This window comes from Brachypodium distachyon, chromosome 3 (assembly GCF_000005505.3).
Source record: "Brachypodium distachyon strain Bd21 chromosome 3, Brachypodium_distachyon_v3.0, whole genome shotgun sequence".
Classification (NCBI taxonomy): Eukaryota; Viridiplantae; Streptophyta; class Magnoliopsida; order Poales; family Poaceae; genus Brachypodium; species Brachypodium distachyon.
In genome coordinates this window covers 13,934,935-13,954,716 of record NC_016133.3, presented here as the reverse complement: position 1 = coordinate 13,954,716, position 19,782 = coordinate 13,934,935, and the positions used below count along the sequence as shown (strand labels likewise).

The 19,782-nt window shown below is 46.9% G+C and overlaps 1 protein-coding gene across 1 annotated transcript; it reads left to right on the top strand.

The window, feature by feature from the left end:
* The first annotated feature begins 11,855 nt into the window (after nt 1–11,855).
* On the top strand, nt 11,856–17,902 carry LOC112271468. Its single transcript, XM_024460594.1, has 7 exons — nt 11,856–12,355; nt 15,783–16,025; nt 16,120–16,173; nt 16,277–16,354; nt 16,454–16,516; nt 16,616–16,704; nt 16,792–17,902. The coding sequence occupies exons 1-7, from the start codon at nt 12,092–12,094 to the stop codon at nt 17,774–17,776; spliced, it is 1,776 nt and encodes a 591-aa protein (XP_024316362.1). The 5' UTR covers nt 11,856–12,091; the 3' UTR covers nt 17,777–17,902.
* The last annotated feature ends 1,880 nt before the right edge of the window (nt 17,903–19,782 follow it).

Sequence of the window (19,782 nt, the reverse complement as noted above, 5' to 3'; positions counted from 1 at the left end):
GCCGACAACGGTCGCCAATTCATATCCGACTCCGGTCGGACATATCTGCATGATTCAAAAAGGGAAACCCACCAATCGGGTCCAGAAGTCCATAACTCGGCAGGTCCATATGGCCGTGAGGTCACCTCCCACTTCAACAGAGTACCTTGACTGGTCTGAAGTAGAGATTACATTCTCCAGAGAAGATCACCCACCCTGCATCCCGCAACCAGGAAACGCAGCACTGGTACTCGACGCACAGATCGGGGGCTAGATGTTAAACAAAGTATTCATCGACGGCGGAAGTGGGCTAAACATTATCTACACCGACACCTTACGAAAGATATTTTCGTGGATGGATAGTTGATTTGACGATGGATATGGATATGGATATGGACGTGGTCGACCCGTCCAGACCCGCCCCGTTGCCATCCTGACTCGGGCCGAGCACGAACTGCACCGAGCCTAGGGGATCTCAGGCCCAGCCGAAAAGCTCGGTCCGGATGTCCACCCTGAGCTAGAATCCAAAAAAGAAAAATACGGAGTATAGTAATCAATTTCACATGTCTTCACAGACTGATTTATTTCTATTCAGGCAAATAGGTTATTATTCATCAGTTTGATTCACTGTCACATCTAGCCACACATGACGCAGATTTTAAAGAGAAAGGGGAAAAAGCCCCAACAGTAAGCTTCCCTGACAACTTTTCCTGGGTACTCCCTCTCCCAGAACCGCCTCACGTACCGAGGTATGCATGCAGTGTCCAGATCTTGCTTCTTCCCGCAGCTATCTGCAAACAACAAGGTATAAAACAACATTAGTTGAAGGAAGATAGAAACAGAGAACACATACAAAGGTGTAGGGATGAAGATACGTACAAGCATGAACACAAACACAAGCACCAGGAGGAAACAAAGAGCAGTTCTCCCCTCCATTATTTGAAGCCCAACACAGGGCAAGGCTTTGTTCCTGCGCTGTCTTTAGGCATACGCGTAATGTCGTCTCCGTGGCTTTATAGAACATCTGCTGAAGTACAGAAAAATCTTTTTGATCTTTTCCCACATTAATATATTGCTACAATATATATACATTTTTTTTGTGGCCTTCAGAAACGTTTATTTTTTATCTGTTCGTTGACCGGGTCAGGCGAGTCTACGCAACCGTTGGATGCGCAAGGATGAATCAGAGATGGCTCAGGAGGTTCCATCGCTATGAGCAGCTGTCCATTTTATTGTCTCTTATTAATACTGCATCCATTTAATACGATCGTTTGTGACATCAATGATCATTTCTATTGTGAAACATGGATGAGACCGGAGTGAAATCAGTTTATAACAATACAAATTTATACTTTATCAATATCTCATTCTGGTTTCAATGAAATTTCGCTTTAGTTAGTACTCCCTCTGATGGTTAAATCCCGGACACTTATTACGAGGAGTACTAAATTTAGCAATTTAGGAAGGCTGATATGTTTGCACCTCAGTCAAACAGTGGCTGCAGGACTTCAGGCAGACCACAGCTCTTGCAACTCGATCTTGCAGCAGTGCAAGGGTATAACCCTTGTCGCGGTTCGACCAGAAGGATGGGGTCTTTGAACCAGACCGTGCTAAAGCATCAAGACGACTTTTTACGCGTTCATCTTCGACATATGGTTCTGGCATCATATATGCATAAGATGGCGCATCCAAATCAGTCAAAATTCAGTTGACCCAACAATTTCAAGCAGAGAAATCAGCCGTTACCTCACAAATCAAAGCTCAGCTTCACGATTTCCCCAAGAAGGAAATCTTCTCGGCCCGACGCAGCCCGATTCTCCGACTTAAGTAAGGAGATCTCCTCTCGTGCTTGCGCAAGTTGGTATTCAACATGTCCCAGACGGATATGCATAACATGGAGTGCGTCGGAGGAGTCCATCTCTTCCCGCGAGACCTAAGTACTAATCAACAGGGCAAATCCCTTGCGCCGGTTAGTACACTCGAGTCCGCACCCGGTTATTTATATTCAACTGCGAGGCACTCCTACCGGGAGTACTCGAACCCCGACTTAAATTCGACTTCCACAAGTCGGAATTCGACTCGGTGCTAATTACCAAGTCATATCGTTCCATTTCCAAAAAAAGAAGAGGAACAACTTCGCCAAGAAATACAAGGATATCAAATTACAACCTTGAGTCCGGTCACCACTACACACAGTTGCAACCGAACTCGGGGGCTACTCCCACCGGGAGCGCTGATCGCGCACCCGGTAGAATATTCTTTACAAAAAAAAGAACTACATGAATATCTACTACGAGGTATGGTCTCCTCCTCGGCTGCTTCCCACTGTCGGATCATCTGCAGCGCGGCCGCTTTCTCGGCCTCCAGGAACGACTTTATACTCTGGGTGAGAGTAGCTGGCAGAGTAGAAACTCGCTAGAAATCCAACTCTGGGCAGTTGACTCGCACAAATGCGAGGGCAATCTGGGCACCCTTCACTAGTTGGAGTCGAACCAATTCCTTCATCTTCTCCTTGCCGTGAAACATCACCATCAGGCTGCCCAGTTTAGGAGGCACCTTCTCCCGTGGCCATAAGGCCCGATGAGTTGAAGCTAGCATGTCACGGCAGGAGGTGAAGTACCTTTTGACCTGTTTGATCCGCTTGATCAACATTATCAAGTCGTAGCTCCTCGACTGATCCAGCCAAAAGGGTGATGGGTCATGAGCTCGGCGAGCTTGAATTGCAGCATTCACTCTGGCCTTTTCATCATCAGGGTCAAAGCGAAGAGCTGCACAGAAGACGATAAGATTACTTTGCAAACCGACACGAAAGGCAAAGTCTTGCGATCCTATACCTTGGATTTGATGGCTCAGGTTACGAAGCTCTCCAAAGACAAACTCCTCCCGGTTGGTTGCAGCTTTCAGGCTAGAGTTGCTACTTTGAGCGTCACCCAGCGTGTCACGCTTCAGCTTAGCGAGCCAAGCCTCAACTTCTTGCAATTGCTCTGGGGACAGAGTCGTCTCAGCCTGACCCTTTTAGATAGGGTTGGCTGGAGCATCGTTGCGAGAGGTTGCCTCTGCAGCTGGAACCGAGTGACTTGATTGTCCTTTTTCCCTCTGCGTGAAAAAAGACTCAAGTTACCTCATCATGTATCCTAAAAAACTCCTTCAGGGGTGGAGATAAAGATCTTGGATTTCTTTCCAAAAAAGGCTCAGCTAGAGCAGTTCTTTACAAAGCAAAAGAACAGAAGAAGAAGATTCACAAAGGAGAAAGAGAATCAAATATATCTAGTGAAAGATCGCCCACCTCTGGGCCGCCAGATGAAGCTAGGTTTATCTCCCGGATTGATCTACGAGGTTGCCGCAACGAGACCTCAGCCAGCTCTTTGCCTTTTCCCATAAAGGGCCCTAGGCTGACCGTGTCCCCTGCTCTCGATCGAGTCTATTGAGAGGCTACTTGACGGAGAGTGTCTTCCTCGGCGCCATGCGCAAGAGCAAGCGTGAAGAATAATTCAACGTCGGTCATCGCCTGATGCTGGCACTCCTCTACCGGGTCTTGACTCGCAGTAAAAAAGTCAATGAGCCCATTCAGCGACTCCTGCACTGACGCATCAGGAAACATCTTCCTGATTACGGTGGTCAGAATCTTCGTTACCTGCCGGAGCTTGCCCTTGGCTTCGGCGTTGATAACTTCGACATTTTCTACAGCCTGATTGAAGCTCTGGCTTTTCTTATTGAATTGAGCCTCAACAGAGGCATCAAGGACTCCTGCAAAATGATAGAGCAACAGTCAAACTTTACACTAGAAGGTAAAGCCACCTTGGTAACAGACTCAAATGCTCACCAGCAACAGATCGAGTAGCACTTTCGAATCGCTCGATCCAAATCTTTTCCCGCTCTTTCTCCGCAGAAAGACGGGAGTCTATACGTTGCTGGAGCCGACTCTTTTCGGCTGCTGCTTCCTTGAGCTCTTGATGACACTGATCTAGCTCTGCTCGAAGTCGTTCTCGCTCTGCCTTCGTCTTCTCAAACTCTTCAATAAGAGTTGTCATGGAGCAGATGATCGGCTAAAAACAAATAGCAGTCTCAAGTTATTTCTTGAGCATCACTCCCACCGAGAGGCAAAAACAACATCAAAAGAGAAATTTGCTCACATGCTGACTCGGTGCAGTAGTCGTCGCTTGAGGAATGGTCGACTCATCTGGTCGACTTCTTCTGCTCGTTTCGGAAGGATTAGCCGCTGAGGCTCCTTCGGTGTGAGCTGCCTTTTCCTTAGTCGGCTGGTCTGACCCTTTCGAGTCCTGACCAGTCGATTGAGTCTCGGGAGCCTTTTTGCCCTCGACTGAGCCACCAGTATGGCTGAGCAAGATTTTTTTATAGGTTTAATAAAATCTCTAGAATGTTGAAGTAAGATAGCCAAAATGTTCACCTGGGATGGTCGAATCGAGCAAGAAGGCCAAAACGAAGAGCCGCAACTGGCCCGTCGGACTTGGTTCTCTTGAACGCAGGTACAGACACCGACGGTTCGACATTTGGGTCCCTCGAGCCTGTTTGTCGGGTCTGTACCGGTGGGTTATCATCTTTTCTGCCGCGCTTCTTTGCCGGTGGAGAAACGCTTCTTGGCTCATTGTCGGGTCCCTGGAATCAAAAGTACAATCAAAAAATAATTCATGTCAAGACGGCAAGGTTTGTCAGAAGCTTCGATGATCACCTTTTCTCGGGGCCTTTCGGGTCCATAGGGAGCCACTGCAGGGTCAATCTCGCATGGCTCTGACTCACCCAAGTCAGTGAGCCGCCGAACTCGTCGACACACTTCAGTCGAACGAAATTCCACGGTACTAATCCGGGTCGGGTCACGAACCCCCTGATATGCCCACATGGGATGAGGATGAGCTTGTAGAGGTTGGATTCTTCTCCGACTAAAAGCAGCAATGAGGTGAATTCCAGTCACCTTCAGCTGAGGAGTCTCCATGAGAGACAGGACTTGCGCCATCAGAGTCTCGGCCTCTTCGCCCTCTGTTCCTCCCAACTTATGACTCCAGGCCGTCGTCTTCTTCACCGAAGCTGTCACGGAGAATTCAGGGAGATTGAAGCCACGCCCTTCGGCCGGCACATCCATGACATAAAACCACGTCGATTTCCATCGAGAAAGTGATTCCCTCGCTCGGAGGTTGTAGAATTTGACATCTGCTTGAGTTTTGATGTCCACACATCCAATCGCGTCCTTGCCCTGGTGCTGGATTGTGAACATTCTCTTCTAGAGACCCAAGTGTGGTTTTATTCCAAGAAAGCATCCACACAGCGTCACAAAGCACGCGATGTGGAGATAGGAGTTTGGAGAAAGATTATGAACTTGGAGCCCGTAGGCCAAAAGCAAGCTACGAAGGAAATGGTGGACTCGGAATGCTAAGCCGCGGGTGATGAAATCGTAATGCACCACCCGCACTCCATGCATGGGGCGAGGGATTACCTCCACGCTGGGAAAAAGCACATGCCCAGGCCGCGGGGACAACAACCCTTCCTCTTGCATGCCGGCCACCCTCTCGCAATCCACGGAGGACAGCGGCCAAGCTTCCGCGCTCTTCTTGCTCTTCCCCATTTCACTGGGTCGAAAGACGTTCTTGTCAGGGAACACGAAGGGTTTTGGCTATGGAATCTAAAGTCTTGGGCGCCTGAGCTCTGGATGCGAGGAGGAAGAAGGGTTACAACTAATTTACCCCACCTCCGCTTTGCTCCTTACCTTGGCAAAAATCCGGGACGCACGATCTCGTTCGTGGCCACGTGTTCCGCATCAACCGGAATACGAAACGGCAAGTGAAAATAACTGCTTACTTCGTGGGCGCAAGAACCGATGAGATCATCATTGTGTCTCGTTTACTGCGCGAAGTGCGATCGTTTCTCCACTGATGCACGCCTACAGTGTGCCTAGCTGTCAGGCTAGGCTGTACATCCAGTCACATCGGCTGACCAAACGGCTCTTCACCTCCAACAGGTACGTCATCAAAGACGAAGTCTGACTCAAATATCATGACTCGAAATTATCTTTCATATAGGATGACGGGGTTTATCTTAAATGTTGAAACTAATCTTGAGTCTCGACTGTGAATACTAAGACTCTCATTCGAGTCGCGAACTAACCATGTGAGATCGAGATAGGCAATCAGAGGGGGGGGGGTGAATGATTGCGCGGAAGCAAATTAAAGCTTTTCCCGAAAGTTCAAACCCTAAATCACCTTTCTGTCCGTGATAGTAAAACAGCCGTAACTTTTGATTGGATGAACCAAAAAATACGTATGAGTATGGAAAAGAAAGGTATTAAAATTATCTAACCAACGCAACAAGAATCAGCTCAATAGGACTTACCAATCAAAAGATATGATCAAAATAATAACAGCTGCCAGAAAGTTACGAGGATTAATCTAAAACCAATTTGGAGGAATAACAAGAAAGATGAATTAATTGCAATCTTCTTTTGATCTCGTGATAAATCTGCAGCAAAGTATTATGAACTTGTGATAAACCTGCACCAAAGTATTAGAAAGATCTAGCACGAAGATTTCACAAAGATCCGAGAAGAACAGAGATGACACCGCCAACGAATCTCTTTATTGCAACGATGTCGATCGATTACAAAAGATGCAACCATGCATCCAAGAACTCTCCAAGAATTGATCTAGATCCAAAGCTTTGAGGTCCCTCACGTCCTTGCTAAAACCCTAGCTAGGATGCCCTCTATTTATAAGGGAAAATTCGCAACCCTAAACTGAATCCGAATCCAACACGGACTCCTCTGTCCCGGTCAGTATTTTACCCGTAGGGCCCGCATACGACCTCAGATTGAGATGACTCCAAAAGCAAAGTTGTTCGTCTCGACGACGCGCACAACTTTCATGTGGATCACTTTTCCATCCGACGCCATCTTGATGACGCTACTGTTTAATCTTTAAACAGCTCTCATCCAGCCACGGCTGGACCTACATATCTTCACCTTGATGTCACTTCATGCCATCAACTCTTCTTTTGATGTCTTCAAAACTCGACCATCACGTACGAATATCTCCAATACCGTACATCTCCGGTATAAACAACATACGACAAACCGGTGCCCTCCCGGATCATCGTAGCCTTCACTTCCATTGTTCCTTCGCACGAACGTCCCGCATGACCTTGATCCTCGACCTCAGCTTCCCAAGCTTCGTCTCTCGATCCCGTCCTCGACCACGTTCTTCTAGCTCCGGCAACACCTGAAAGTGAACACACAAATAACCAGTACGAGCACAAGTCCACGACTTGACTCAGGGTAAGTTTCACACAACTCACGCCATGTTTTCACATAAGAAACTAATGGATCAGCACACCACTAGCAAAGCACTAAGTCCAAACAAGATACATGTCATCACTTAAATATCCATATTATCCAAAGTATCCACATCAATGTTTCATCTAAAACACTTGCCAATGTTACACATCACATATGATTTCACAAACCAGCTGATGCTTTATACTAGCTAAAGATTTCATACGGTCAGCTATTGTTTATTCTTTACTTACAACAGTAAAAACAGGGTAATGACCCTGACACAAAACAATCGACTCAATTGAGTCGCACCAGCTGCGTCACCTCAGTTGTTTATGCTCATTTGCATAACAGTAAGCCTCTTGGATTTCGTCCAAAGAGCTTGGAGTCGCACCAGCTGCGTTGCTCTAGTAAATCCATGCTCATTGCATGAAGATAAGCCTCATGGATCATTCCATCGAGCCTGAAATCGTACCAACCGCATATTTCAGCAAACCCATGCTCATTGCATGAAGATAAGACTCGAAAGTTCTCTATCGGGCCTGGAATCGTACCAGCTACGTTATTCCAGTCGAATCCATACTCATTGTATGAAGGTAAGTCCTAAAATTTAGGCCTGGATATGCATCGACTGCATCCTTCCAGTAATAATTCTCACTTAAGGGTCGCTCCCTACAACCATGTTCATTACATGAAGATAAGACCCGTAGGCTTCCTATAGGGCATGGAAGCACACCAGCTGCGTATGTCCAGTACAAGCAATCTTGATGAACGAGTCGAGTACTTAAAAACTGGAGTTCGACTCTATAAGACCCTAGCAGGCTAAGTCGAAATTCGCCAGTTGCCAGGTTCGAGCCCGGGGACTCGAATGCTGATGAAAGCTAGTGTTGTATTCGCCCTAGAGCGATTAACTGGACTCGACTTCTCGAGTATCTGGGCACATTAAGCATATATCCCTATGATTCCTACTCATCACATTGATCCGCTGTCAAAATCATATTGTGAAACTGTTACTTCATAGTAGCATCAGCTCAGACATTCTCTGAGTCAAAATACTTCTCATTTGAAGTACAAGTCGATAAAATGCCAAAATCTACAGCATTATGCAGCTGGCTTAACAGTAAAATGAGTTAATTCTTTACGAGAAAAGTCCCTAGTCAAGTCTTCGACTCAACCATGCACTTGGGGGCTACTGACGTGGTTATGACTAACCACGTACTCGACTCGAGTCTACCCGGTACAGTCCAGCTGGGGCTCACAAGGAAGCCTACTACGACTCCAGGAGTCTACATGCCAAATCTTGCGACTCAAGAGAAGGAAGATTAATTAGAGTGCATCTCCTCATTGTAACCGACTTGGACTCTACCTTAGACCCGAGTTTCTGCATATATAAAGGACCAGGAGGAGGAGCCAAGAGGAGACCCCAACTTAGATACAAGTTGTCTAGACGCACTCGTCGACTCTGTGCATCTAGACTCCGCGGCACCCCATTGTAATTGACTCAGCAATACAGATTCTACGAGCAAGATGTAGGGGTATTACCTCATCAAGGGCCCTGAACTGGGGTAAATCGTGTCCCCTGTGTCCTTGTTAGCCGACGAGTTCGCCAACACACACTCGAAATTTTTCCTTGATACAAGTCCATCAATATGGACATTGTCGAAGTCACATCTTCGTGAGCTTGCACATAATTTTATGCCGAACTTTGACCAGAAATTACATTGGTGATATGAGGTTATGGCGGCACATAAGAGATATTGTTGGATTCATATTGAAAAACTCTTTCTAATGGTATTATTTGTATAATTGTTTGTCGAACTTCCGCGCAAAACCAAATAGAGAGGGCTTATAAACTCCGACGAAAATAGTATTCGAGTTGGATCTTTAGTACTTCCTCCGTCCAACAAAGGATGTCTCAACTTTGACTAAATCTGAATACATCTATACACTAAGTCATGTCTAGATACATTCAAATTTTGACAAACTTGAGACATCTTTTGTTGGACGGAGGGAGTACCATCTCCGCTTGCTTTACTTTTGCGAAAAAAAGCTCTAGCCGCCGTGGGTAGAGGCTGCGGTTGGCATTAAGGTGGACTATGATAATCCAGTTTTTGGCTATTATTATGTTTGGCTAAATAATTTTTTTTCCTGTGCGTATTTTTTAAAAACAAATTATAAGATAAGTTCAGCAATGCCAAACTAAGCCTAAACCGTGCATAATTGATTTATTTGAGATATTTAAATATAAAAGTATAGAAATATAGTACACTCATTGTTGCTTGCATGTTTATCTGCAAGCTAATTCATTTATTACAATGATGCTACTTTTTTTTTCTTTTTTTTTCGAAAAGGGTTCTTCCCGGCCTCTGGGTCGAAACGATGCACATAGCCAATTTTATTCCAAGTAGCCAATGATGCTACTTGGAAATCCTAATATAAGTTTCTGGTTCAGACATTCACCCCGGAGTGAATGTTATTTGAGCGTGAATGTGTTGAACAAAAAAGAGTATCTTCGTAATAAACTGTCGCAACTTGCTGTTTTCAAGCTGGATACGCAATGAAAAAGCAGGAATAAAGAATATATATTTTTTTAAACCGAAATGGCAGGTGCTCTGACTTTGCATTAAGGACAGGAAAACAAGTTACAAGCTATAACATAACAAAACATGAAAAATCCGAAGCTATGAAACAATATAGCTCGGCTGTACAAGGATAAAGAATAGATCTTTAAACCGTCTAAATACTGCGTCTGGGTTCTCTCAAATTATTCTACCGTACCGTGCTATGTTATGGTTAACACTTAAAATAATATATTTTCATAGCATTCGAATCATGTTATCCTGATTCCTGAAGGAAACGTGCCGCTTTCCTACACAGTAAATACTTCCCCCGTTTTCAAATACTTGTCGCTGTTTTAGTATAAATTTGCACTAAAACAACAACAAGTATTTAGGAACTGAGGGAGTATAAGAGTAAATTAAAAAAAACTGTTTGATGGCTCTTGTAACAGAAAATCACAAATTCAAAAGATTTCAGCTTATTATACCCACAATAATACAAAACTAATTATTAACACTTTGTACTCACGATACTTTTTTCTGGCTCCAGTCTCCCAACCCCATCGGCTTGAGACACAATATCAGCCGAGCCCCTTTGCCTGCTCGATTCTCCCTTTCTCCTCGTTCCTCCCTTTTTCTCGAGCATTTTTTTCTTGTCTGGTCAACGCCGCCTCACGCCGCCCAGTTGCCTCGCTCTGCCTTCGGAACACCGGCGACCTCCAGCTCACGGCCACCGCGTTGGAGGCTCGGAGCAGCTACCTTGCGGGATGGTGCGACCTGAGACGCAGACAGGGACACGCGCTTTCGGTTTGAGCACCGAAGAGTAGATGATAATCGGGAAATCCCAAGCGTTTCCAGGACGGGCAAAGCACTAATATTCCCAAATTTACATATATTGGATTGTTTATACAAATCCACATCACTTATTTCGGAACAGAGTGAGTACAAAATTGTACCTAAATCAATTAAATCAACGACAAGTAACTAATTCCGTAGAAAAATCGATGCGTGGAGACAAGAAGAGTAAGAAAACGCGCTGCCGACGCCAATTGATGGGTTCGTTTCGCTGTTTCCTTTGCCGCCGAACTGGATCAGTCATCATCGCTCCGGCGATCAATGTGGGTGTGGCGCACATTCGTCGTCGATCGTGAGAAGGGGGCGACAGAGCTGCGAGCCGAGAGATTCGGCGTAGGACGCGGCTAGCGAGGCCTCGGGCGGCCCTCCCGCCGGCGCGCTTGACTTCGACCTTAGCACTCGTGCAGATTGGTTCGCTCGGAATGCGATATCATACGACTTGATTGCCTGACCGGCTCGGCTCAAGGCAGCCGATGAGAAGACTTGATACAGAAACCAATTTTGTGAGCATGGCGTGTGGGTCCGAATCACTAACTCGACAAAATCTGTGATTTTTAGGTTATTTATTAGTCATTAGTCTTGGACTTGTCTGTATCAGTTAAAATCTCTTGGATCCGTGATCTTTTGTTACATGGGTTTTGTATAATTTACTCTAAATTGCTTGGGTGCTGCTCGTCGGCAGTGCCCGTCCCTTCTATTTAGGGCTGCAAATTTTTGACCTTTAGGGTACCCTCTGACTCTCCTTAGTTCAAATAAATAAACTAGTTTTCTAAAAAATTGTGTCATTATAAAATTTTAATTCATTTGGTTGAACTAAAAAGAGTCAAAGGATACCTTGAGGGTCAAAAATTTGCAGCTCTACTTCTGTCTCTTGACTATTCTCCCATTTTATGGTCCTAGAATACAAATGCCAGCAATTATTGGATCAGGATATTGGAAGAAAAAAACCAAGTGAAGAACCTGCATCGAATGGCAGCAATTATTGGATATGCACGACAGCACATGTTTGCGGTTGCTGTAGTTGGGGCGGGTGGGTGGATCGTCTAGTATTTCACTAATCAGTGTCAACGTGCGTTCCGACGCTGCAACCAAGTGGACCGGAATGTGTATCCATATTTTAGTCGGTACGCTGCATACTTATTTGAATTGAGATACCCAACACGAGTTTATGGTGTGGCAAACATTCGTTCCCTTTCTCTTGCTCGTCTCCTCGGACGATGGCAGCTTCCTTCGCGCGCATATGGTCGCTATTCTGTGAACGTCGTCATAGAATATGGAGGTGATCGAACCATGAACAAACATCAAGATAAATAGGTCTCAGCGGCATGCGCTAGCTCCACAAGTATCCGAGAGCCCAAATCATACTACACTCATCTCGGATTCTCGGCAAATCGCAAGCCTGGGGGAGCTGGCATATAACAAAATGCCGGCATCCCTGCGAGCAGCGCTCTGCCTCTTCCTTTGCGCCTCTGTGTTGGCAGTTGCACAGGGCAAAGCTGGGAACGAACCGGACGAGAGAGACCTGGCCGAGAGCGAGTCAGGCGACAACATCCCCCCGAGCTGGCCATTCATCGAAGTCATCGTCACGGACAAAATCCCCCTGAGCTGGCCATTCGTCCTCGCGGGGCAGGGCGTCAACGTCTGGGTTAGCGTCACCAATGACCACCAGAAGTACAAAGTTCGCATTGTGAGTTTGTGACAAAAGTATCACCTTCGTTTTATCTTACAATTTGAGACACATTAAGTACTTTGTTCCACAATTTTTTGGTACAGCTTTAGTTCAAATTTAGACAAATTTCAAGTAAAGCCATGTCAAGAATTATGAAAAATAAAAAAAAGAATTATGGAAAAGAAGGGGGAACATTTCATTTCTACTCCTAATACTTCCAAAAAAACAACTTTGTCGTCAGCGGAAGGCTTTTCCTAAGGACCGTAGGCTGAAAGAAAAACCCACAACAAAGAATAGGCCTTCGGCAAAGAGGCCATGTGGACTTGCTCACTGGTGTAACAGTGGGAAAATAAAATGGTACATGGTTCACAGTATGCATGATCTCGAACATAAATTTTGAAATTTGAATCCCGAACTAAGTTTTGTCATAGTTTGTCCACTTAGCGAGTTGATATTTTTACTATGGTTTCACTTATCATTATGAGTAATATTAATTAAAATCAGCACATTTATGTAAAATAAGTTTTTATCATTCTCTAAAGCCGTTTAACTGGAAAAAAGAAACAATACTTAAACTTTGCGAAAAATGTACAAGTTTTGATATGGTACTATATTATATGTATATAAACTTAGGATAAAAAGTCGAAACCAATAGAAAGAATTAATATGATACAATAGAAAGAATTAATATGATACATTAATTTCCTAAATTTACTTGCACAAAAGAAAACAAGAAATTTTTTTCCCGTAGGCCTGCCACGACAAAACCCAAATTTGCTTTGTTGTAGGCCTTGCTCTCGGCAAAGAAAGCAGATTCATCTCGGCTGTTCATCCAGATGCACCACGGACATGGATCCATGTGCATGGTCGCCAGTACTCCTGGCCATCGAGCCGACCCCGCCCAGCCCTGCACAGGTGGGCACAAAATGAGTTCGTGCCGTGCCGCTTTGGCCCACGGGCCTGATCTTGGAAAAAAGCTCGGCACGCAGGCATTTTGGGCCTGGCCCAGCAGCACATGAGCATGAAGGCCCGTTGAGAATGTTTTGGCCTATTCGGGTCGTTTTCAAAGGAAAACAAATCTATGTCTCGTGCTGCGGGTGCTGCTTTCAATTCTTGCCGCGTTGACTGCTCCGGCCTAGTAGGCCGCCTCGTGCTTTACGTGCCTCTCTTGGCGTCGCCTCGTGCCGAACCGTTGGGGGTGTTCTCGTGCCGTGCTTTTCCTGCCGGGCGTGTCGTGCTGGATTCGTTCCCACACCGTTCTCATCCTGACGATTTGCACGCTGTGCCTGTGCTGGCCCACGGGTCGAAATCCCTAAGAAAAACTTGGCACGCGGTGAGTTTAGTGCCTAGCCTGGCACGAGATTAATTTGGCCCGGGCTGGGTGCTTTTTTTCACGTGCCTGGGGACGGTTCGAAAAAATTCGTCCAGATGTCCATGGGAGGTGCACGTGGATCACCCCTCCGCCTCTTTTTTCTCCTTATCCTCTCAGCTTTTCCCCTCTCTCTCTCATCCAGCCGATCTCGTCTGGGCTCTGGACCCCTGGCCGATCTCCTCTCGATCCGGCGGCACGCCGCGTGCCCCTCCTAGCTTCTCCCCACTGTCGGCAGTGCCTTCCTTCTTCCCAACTTCACCTTGTAGGAGGCGGCCGGCGCGCATGCTCGGAAGGCGGCGTAGGAGGAATCGGCATGCGGTCACGCAACGGCGGTGGACTTCCCTCTCTCCCCCTCTGTCTGGCCCTCTCTCTCTCTCTCTCTTCCTTTGCAGCGGCGGAGGCCCCGGCCTGGCCTACCCCCCCTCCCTCTCCCCCCCTCTGCTCCAGAAGGCGCGGCGGCGCTGGGCTGCAGGCGAGGGGCAGCGGACGCAGAGCTGCAGGCGAGGGACAACGGGCGTTCCTCCCCCTCTACCCAACTCCAGCGGCGTCTACAGCGGGCAGCGGAAGCAGGCGATCGGCGGCGGGGCAGGGCTACTTGACCCGGACCCCGCCACCCACCCCGCGACCCGGACCCGGCACCGGGTCTGAAAATTTACCAAATGCAGACCCGATACGGTTCTCGGCCTCTCGGGGACCCGCGGGTAAACCCGACCTTAGTCAACAAATATCTCAAAAACAAAGCAAAGGGAGAGGAAAATCTAGACGACGCTGATTTTTGTAATTTCAAAAGGACTTCGACAATTCCACAAACCAATTAATAATATTTGAAACAAAGCAAACCATGCACAGATCAAACAAAGCAAGGACTTGCTGGCCAGCTCCTCATCGACTTGAAGGCGACCATGCGCCTGCGAAGGCCGGGACGCTGTAGGAAGGAGTGGCGCCCGGCCGCCGTAGGTATATGTAGAGGGTGTCGCGCTGCCTTGTCCGGCGTAAAGGAGGGGGAGGGCGCTGCGGCTGTCCGGCTCTGCCTCCACGGAGGCCATGTGTCTGCAGAGGGAGGAGCGAGAGGGCCGCGCGTCGACGGAGGAGGGAGAGTGCGCTGCCACCACGAGTAAGAGGCGGCAGTGGAGGCGTAGAGGGACGCGGTGACTCTGGAGAAACAAGGGTTAGGGTTAGTGGTATTTAGGCATGGGCATGCACTGGACGACCTTTAGGCCTTTTGGGCTGCCTGCCTCGCGTACTTAATTTTTTAGACTGAACGAGGCTTCCGGGTCTAGGTTTGATTCTACTAGACCCGAACCGGCAAACCCAATGGGTCTGATATTTCCCCAATTATGGATTGGCGGGTCTGATTTTTCCTAAGAGCAGCATCTAATCGGGTCTAGATCGACCCGTCGAGTAATCAGGTTTCGAGTACCCATTGCCATCCATAGCTACTGGTGAGCAGTAGCATCGTGTAACAGGTCGGAGCAGCCAGCAGGAGTGCGACGGAGCAGCGCAGCAGGCGAGCCCATGTTCTTTTTATTTTATTTTATTTTTCATTTTTTCGATCTTTGCCAAAGGCCAGGTTAAAAGACCTCCGGGCTTTAGTGCCTTTGCCTAGTGTCGCAGGCCACCCCTATGGGAGAAGCTACGTTTGCCGAGTGCCAAAGAGGGAAATACACTCGGCTTACCACACTTGGTGTACAGTTACTCGGCTTATACGTATAAGCCGAGTGTCATTTCTCAGGCACTCGGACGTATACGTATAAGCCGAGTGTCCCTTTTGGCGATCGGCAAAAACAATACTCGGCTTATAGAATTGACGGACGGCATCGTCTAACGGCCGTCAGGTATAAGCCGAGTGCTGGCAACACTAGGCTTATACTGTGGGTCCCAGGGCCTATGACGAACGGAAAAATAATAATAATAAAAAGCAACGTGTAAGCCGAGTGTGTTCTTGTGTGGCACTCGGCTTACACATTTTTTTTTCATTTTTTTCGTAGTGCACCGGCAAAGAAGTTGTTTCCGATATTGTAATGTTTTTTGGCTTGTTGCTAATCACATATTTTACTATCATATTTGATGCAGATAAACGACGCGCTCCTTAATCTTAGGGCGTCGGAAGTGATTCCCCACGTCCCGCGCGGCAAGATTGTAGAGTTCGAATTCCAGACCAGACAGGCGGGTAAGTATGAGGTGCAGTACGCCTTTAAAAACAACATGGTTGAACTGGGCGTGTATTATGCGGGCTCGGCGAACAGCCTCCCAGCGGCACTACCAAGCAGGGGCACTACCAAGCAGCCTCCCAGCGGGCTCGGCGAACATTATGCGGTACATATTCGTCGTAGCAGCATAAGCACTTTGACTCGATCTCATAAGAAAACATCGATTTTAGCTAACACATGGTTCATGTGCATGTACACAGAAGCATGACCTCGAAGATGAGATACAAGGAGAATGGCCCCGGAGCGACCATGAGGTACATATTCGTCGTAGCAGCATAATTATCAGTTTGATTATCACTAGCTAGGCCCGGAAATCGGGCTACCTTTAGCTAACAAATGGCTCGTGTGCATCTACAGGTGTACCCGGCGCACTACCACGAGGCTCTGCCGCTCGGCATATCTGAATACGTTACCAATGTGGACGGCGGACATGAGGTATATTCGTCGTAGCAGCATAAGCAGTTTGACTCGATGTCATAAGAAAACCGGGGAGATCGATTTTAGCTAACAGATGGCTCATGTGCATGCACACAGATGTACCCGGCGCCTCACATCAAGGATGTGATACAAGGAGAATGTCCCCGGAGCGACCATGAGGTACATATATATTCGTCGTAGCAGCATAAGCAGTTTGACTCTCACAAGAAAATCGGGGTGATTTTAGGTTACAAATGGCTCACTGGCCTGCATGTACAGTGTCTGCAGAAAGAGCAAGAGAGTACCGAGGACTACTGCAAGTATGCCACCTCGCAGTCACTAGAGAGCAACTGCCAGGCGATCGACTGGTAAGATATTTTTTCGTGAACATTAACCTGATCCGTGCAATATGGCACTTTAATTAATGCTCATCAATATGCATGGGTATCTTGTAGGAGTGGTGAGGCCCCTCGCCGGGCCTGTCTGGCCGCCATGATCAATCTTGTTTACTGCGCGGTAGACAAGCAAAGCGTCACGCCCCTCAACCCGCGGTGGCTAAATGATAGCACAGGATTCGAACTCTTTCGGGATCCGTTGAAGGACCGTGAAGAAACCTTTGCTGCTGTCTATCGATACGTGGGCATGCACAAGTCCGCCCCACGCTATATAGTTGTCTTCCGAGGCACTTCATTCTGCCGCACATGGACGGCGCTACGGGACCTGAGGATTGGCTGTAGAATCATCATTAATGACGACCCGTTCTGCTGCGAGCGCTTCACAAGTGCCTACGAAAAGGTCAAAAAGCTCGTCAAATACCTCAAGGATCGTCCGGTTGCAAATTTCCCTTGGGGGATTGGAGGGGATCTACAAAGGGGATTAAGATATCATGATTCCCTGCGGATCCCCACCGGTAAGGATCCCGTCGTTTGGCTCACCGGGCACTCTCTGGGCGCGTGGATGGCGCTCAACGTGGGGCGACAACTGATGCTCGAGAGGCACAACCTCTCTACTTACCTCTTCAACCCGCCGACGGCGGTGGCTTGCAATCAGTACAGCTGCTTCAAGTGGGTCTGTGAAAAAGGTATCCGAGTGGCTGAAGCGATTCGCTGCAAAAAACGCTTGGACCCCAAGCTCATGAAAGACCAACTCGAGAAGCTGCGCGACTGGACACCGTTTGCGTACACGCACAAAAATGACCCCGTCTGCAAAGGCTTCAATCGTTACTTCGAGAAGCAGACGAACCTGGACAGGCGGATCATGGTACTGCCGTCAGTGGTATTGTGTAAGAACTCCGGCGCCGAGATCTTAATTTCTTCGCACCGCCTTGAACTTTGGCTTAACTCGAATACTCGCCTCAAATATGAGTGCAACCGTTACCCAGTTCCGCGCGAGGGTACTATTAGGGCGCATCAGCATAAGGAGCGGGTGAGCATTGTCTAAATATTTGAGGATCTGTGCATCCTGTTATCTTATGTACGTGTTTATTTAAGTGTTTGTGGCTGTGTGCATCTTATTACTCAGAGGGCGGCGGTATTTTTAGTCGTTTGTATCACCTTAATGTAATCGTTCGAGTTCAATAAAAAATTTCCTTTATCTATTTTTTTGCACACTTTGAAGGCAGAGGGGGCACCGTGCCGCAAGTATATGGGCCACAGCTTTGCTTCGCTGAATTTGCCCTCTGACTACGTTACTAGCTGGGCTATTATTTAACCTTTATTTTATATTAAAATAACAAACATGCCTTTAGAAAAAAAGATAAAAAATCTGTAAATTACCACAATAATCACAAGCATCTCATTATGACCTCGCATGCTCTATTGTATTAGGTATCACATGAACTCGAGTAGCAACGATTACAAGTTTAGGAAGAACAACTACTACGACGAACATATCCGAGAGGTGCCATTTTTTTTTTTGAGGGGATGATCCAACTTGGATAGGACGAAAGGAAGGAACCAGTTAACATTAATACAGTTATTACTTGGTTACGGCTTGGGCTGGGGATCAAGTCGGGGCCGATGTATTGTCGGTTGGGCCGGTACACCCGAGTGGGACGGCCAGTAGTCGTTGGGCTGCTAACATCCCCCTCTTCTTTGAGACAAAGCAGCCGGAAACTTCATCTTCAAAGCTTGAAAATGTTCCCAGGAATCCTTCAATTTTATTTTATTAGTACAGTGACCGTGCGTTGTCACGGACTCTTAAACACAAACGTCCTACACTAACAAAAAGATCATGAAAACTTCTTGCTACTCCAGCTAATTAGCAAAGAAAAGAAAAATCCAGTGCACCAGCGGATTTGGAGGTGCACGTGCAGATTTGAGGTCGGGCTCAGCATCTCGCGCGCGTTAGGGACGGATGAAGCGATTTTTTTTCCAGACTCGTGGTTCGGTGGGCTGAACAGACCGATCCCCCAATTGGACTGGGTCCAGCCCAAAGCCCAAATCGCGCGAAGGATGACGACCGACGAAGGAAACATTATTCTCTTTATTACTATATATATATAGAGAGAGACACACATACATACATACATAGACACACTAGGCGTAGATGTAGACGTAGATTTCGAAAACGAGATTGGTACCTTGCGCCAACGGTGAGCCACAGCACTTGCATGCATCGTCACCAGTAAGGTATCAGTAGAATTCGGTAAAACAGGGGAGGCTGATACCCGGGCTCAATGCCTTGCGAAGTAAAGAGACATGGAACACTCGACGAACCGAAGCACCAGCTGGAAGAGCTGAGCCAGACGAATCTGCGTATCAGTATTTCAGAATACTTTCTTTCTCTGTAGCTCTAGTATTATCTATGTTTAGAAGCTTATGTCTTTGTTGTCCATTAAAAGAAAGAAGAAAGCACAAACCAGCGCCTTTAGAAGAGCCATGGCAACACATTGGCAAGAAACTATAAACTCAAAAGAACAAAGCGTTTGCTTTTCCACTGCCTTTTGGATTAACCTACCAACCGAAAGGACAAAGCTGCATCGGTTGGAGGCAAGAAATCACAGGAGGCTGGGCGCTTTGGCTTCTAGCTAGTACAGTCAGCAGCTCAGGATCAAGCAACTGAGCCTAGGCAAGATATTGGAGGAAAACAAACTAGACCATCAGACAGTTTACTGAATAAATTTCTCAAAACCACACTTTTACAGAAATTATATTAAAAAAACACGTGTAGAAGCGAATTTCATGAAATTACACTTATGTCTACTAAACATTTCCACAAGAGCACAGTTATAAAATGTGCTATCAATTAGTACGTGTGGTTTGGTGAAATCTCCTGTCACGTAGAGTGGTTCTGTGAAATGCGCTTGTAGAAGTGTGGTTTCTCGATGCTCCGTGACAAGTGTGGATTTTGAGAAACTTAAGTCTAGTCATATCAATCTGCCTCAGTTTGATTTCCTCCAATTCTCACCTCGAGTTACTGCATTGCATTCACTGCTTTTGCAAGTC

Bases quoted from the DNA above. Each gene is read 5' to 3' on its own strand.
- LOC112271468 (XM_024460594.1), top strand. From the start codon at position 12,092: ATGCCGGCATCCCTGCGAGCAGCGCTCTGCCTCTTCCTTTGCGCCTCT. The intron at 16,355-16,453 runs GTATATTCGTCG...GCATGCACACAG, and splicing joins ATGTGGACGGCGGACATGAG to ATGTACCCGGCGCCTCACAT. The intron at 16,705-16,791 runs GTAAGATATTTT...GGTATCTTGTAG, and splicing joins AACTGCCAGGCGATCGACTG to GAGTGGTGAGGCCCCTCGCC.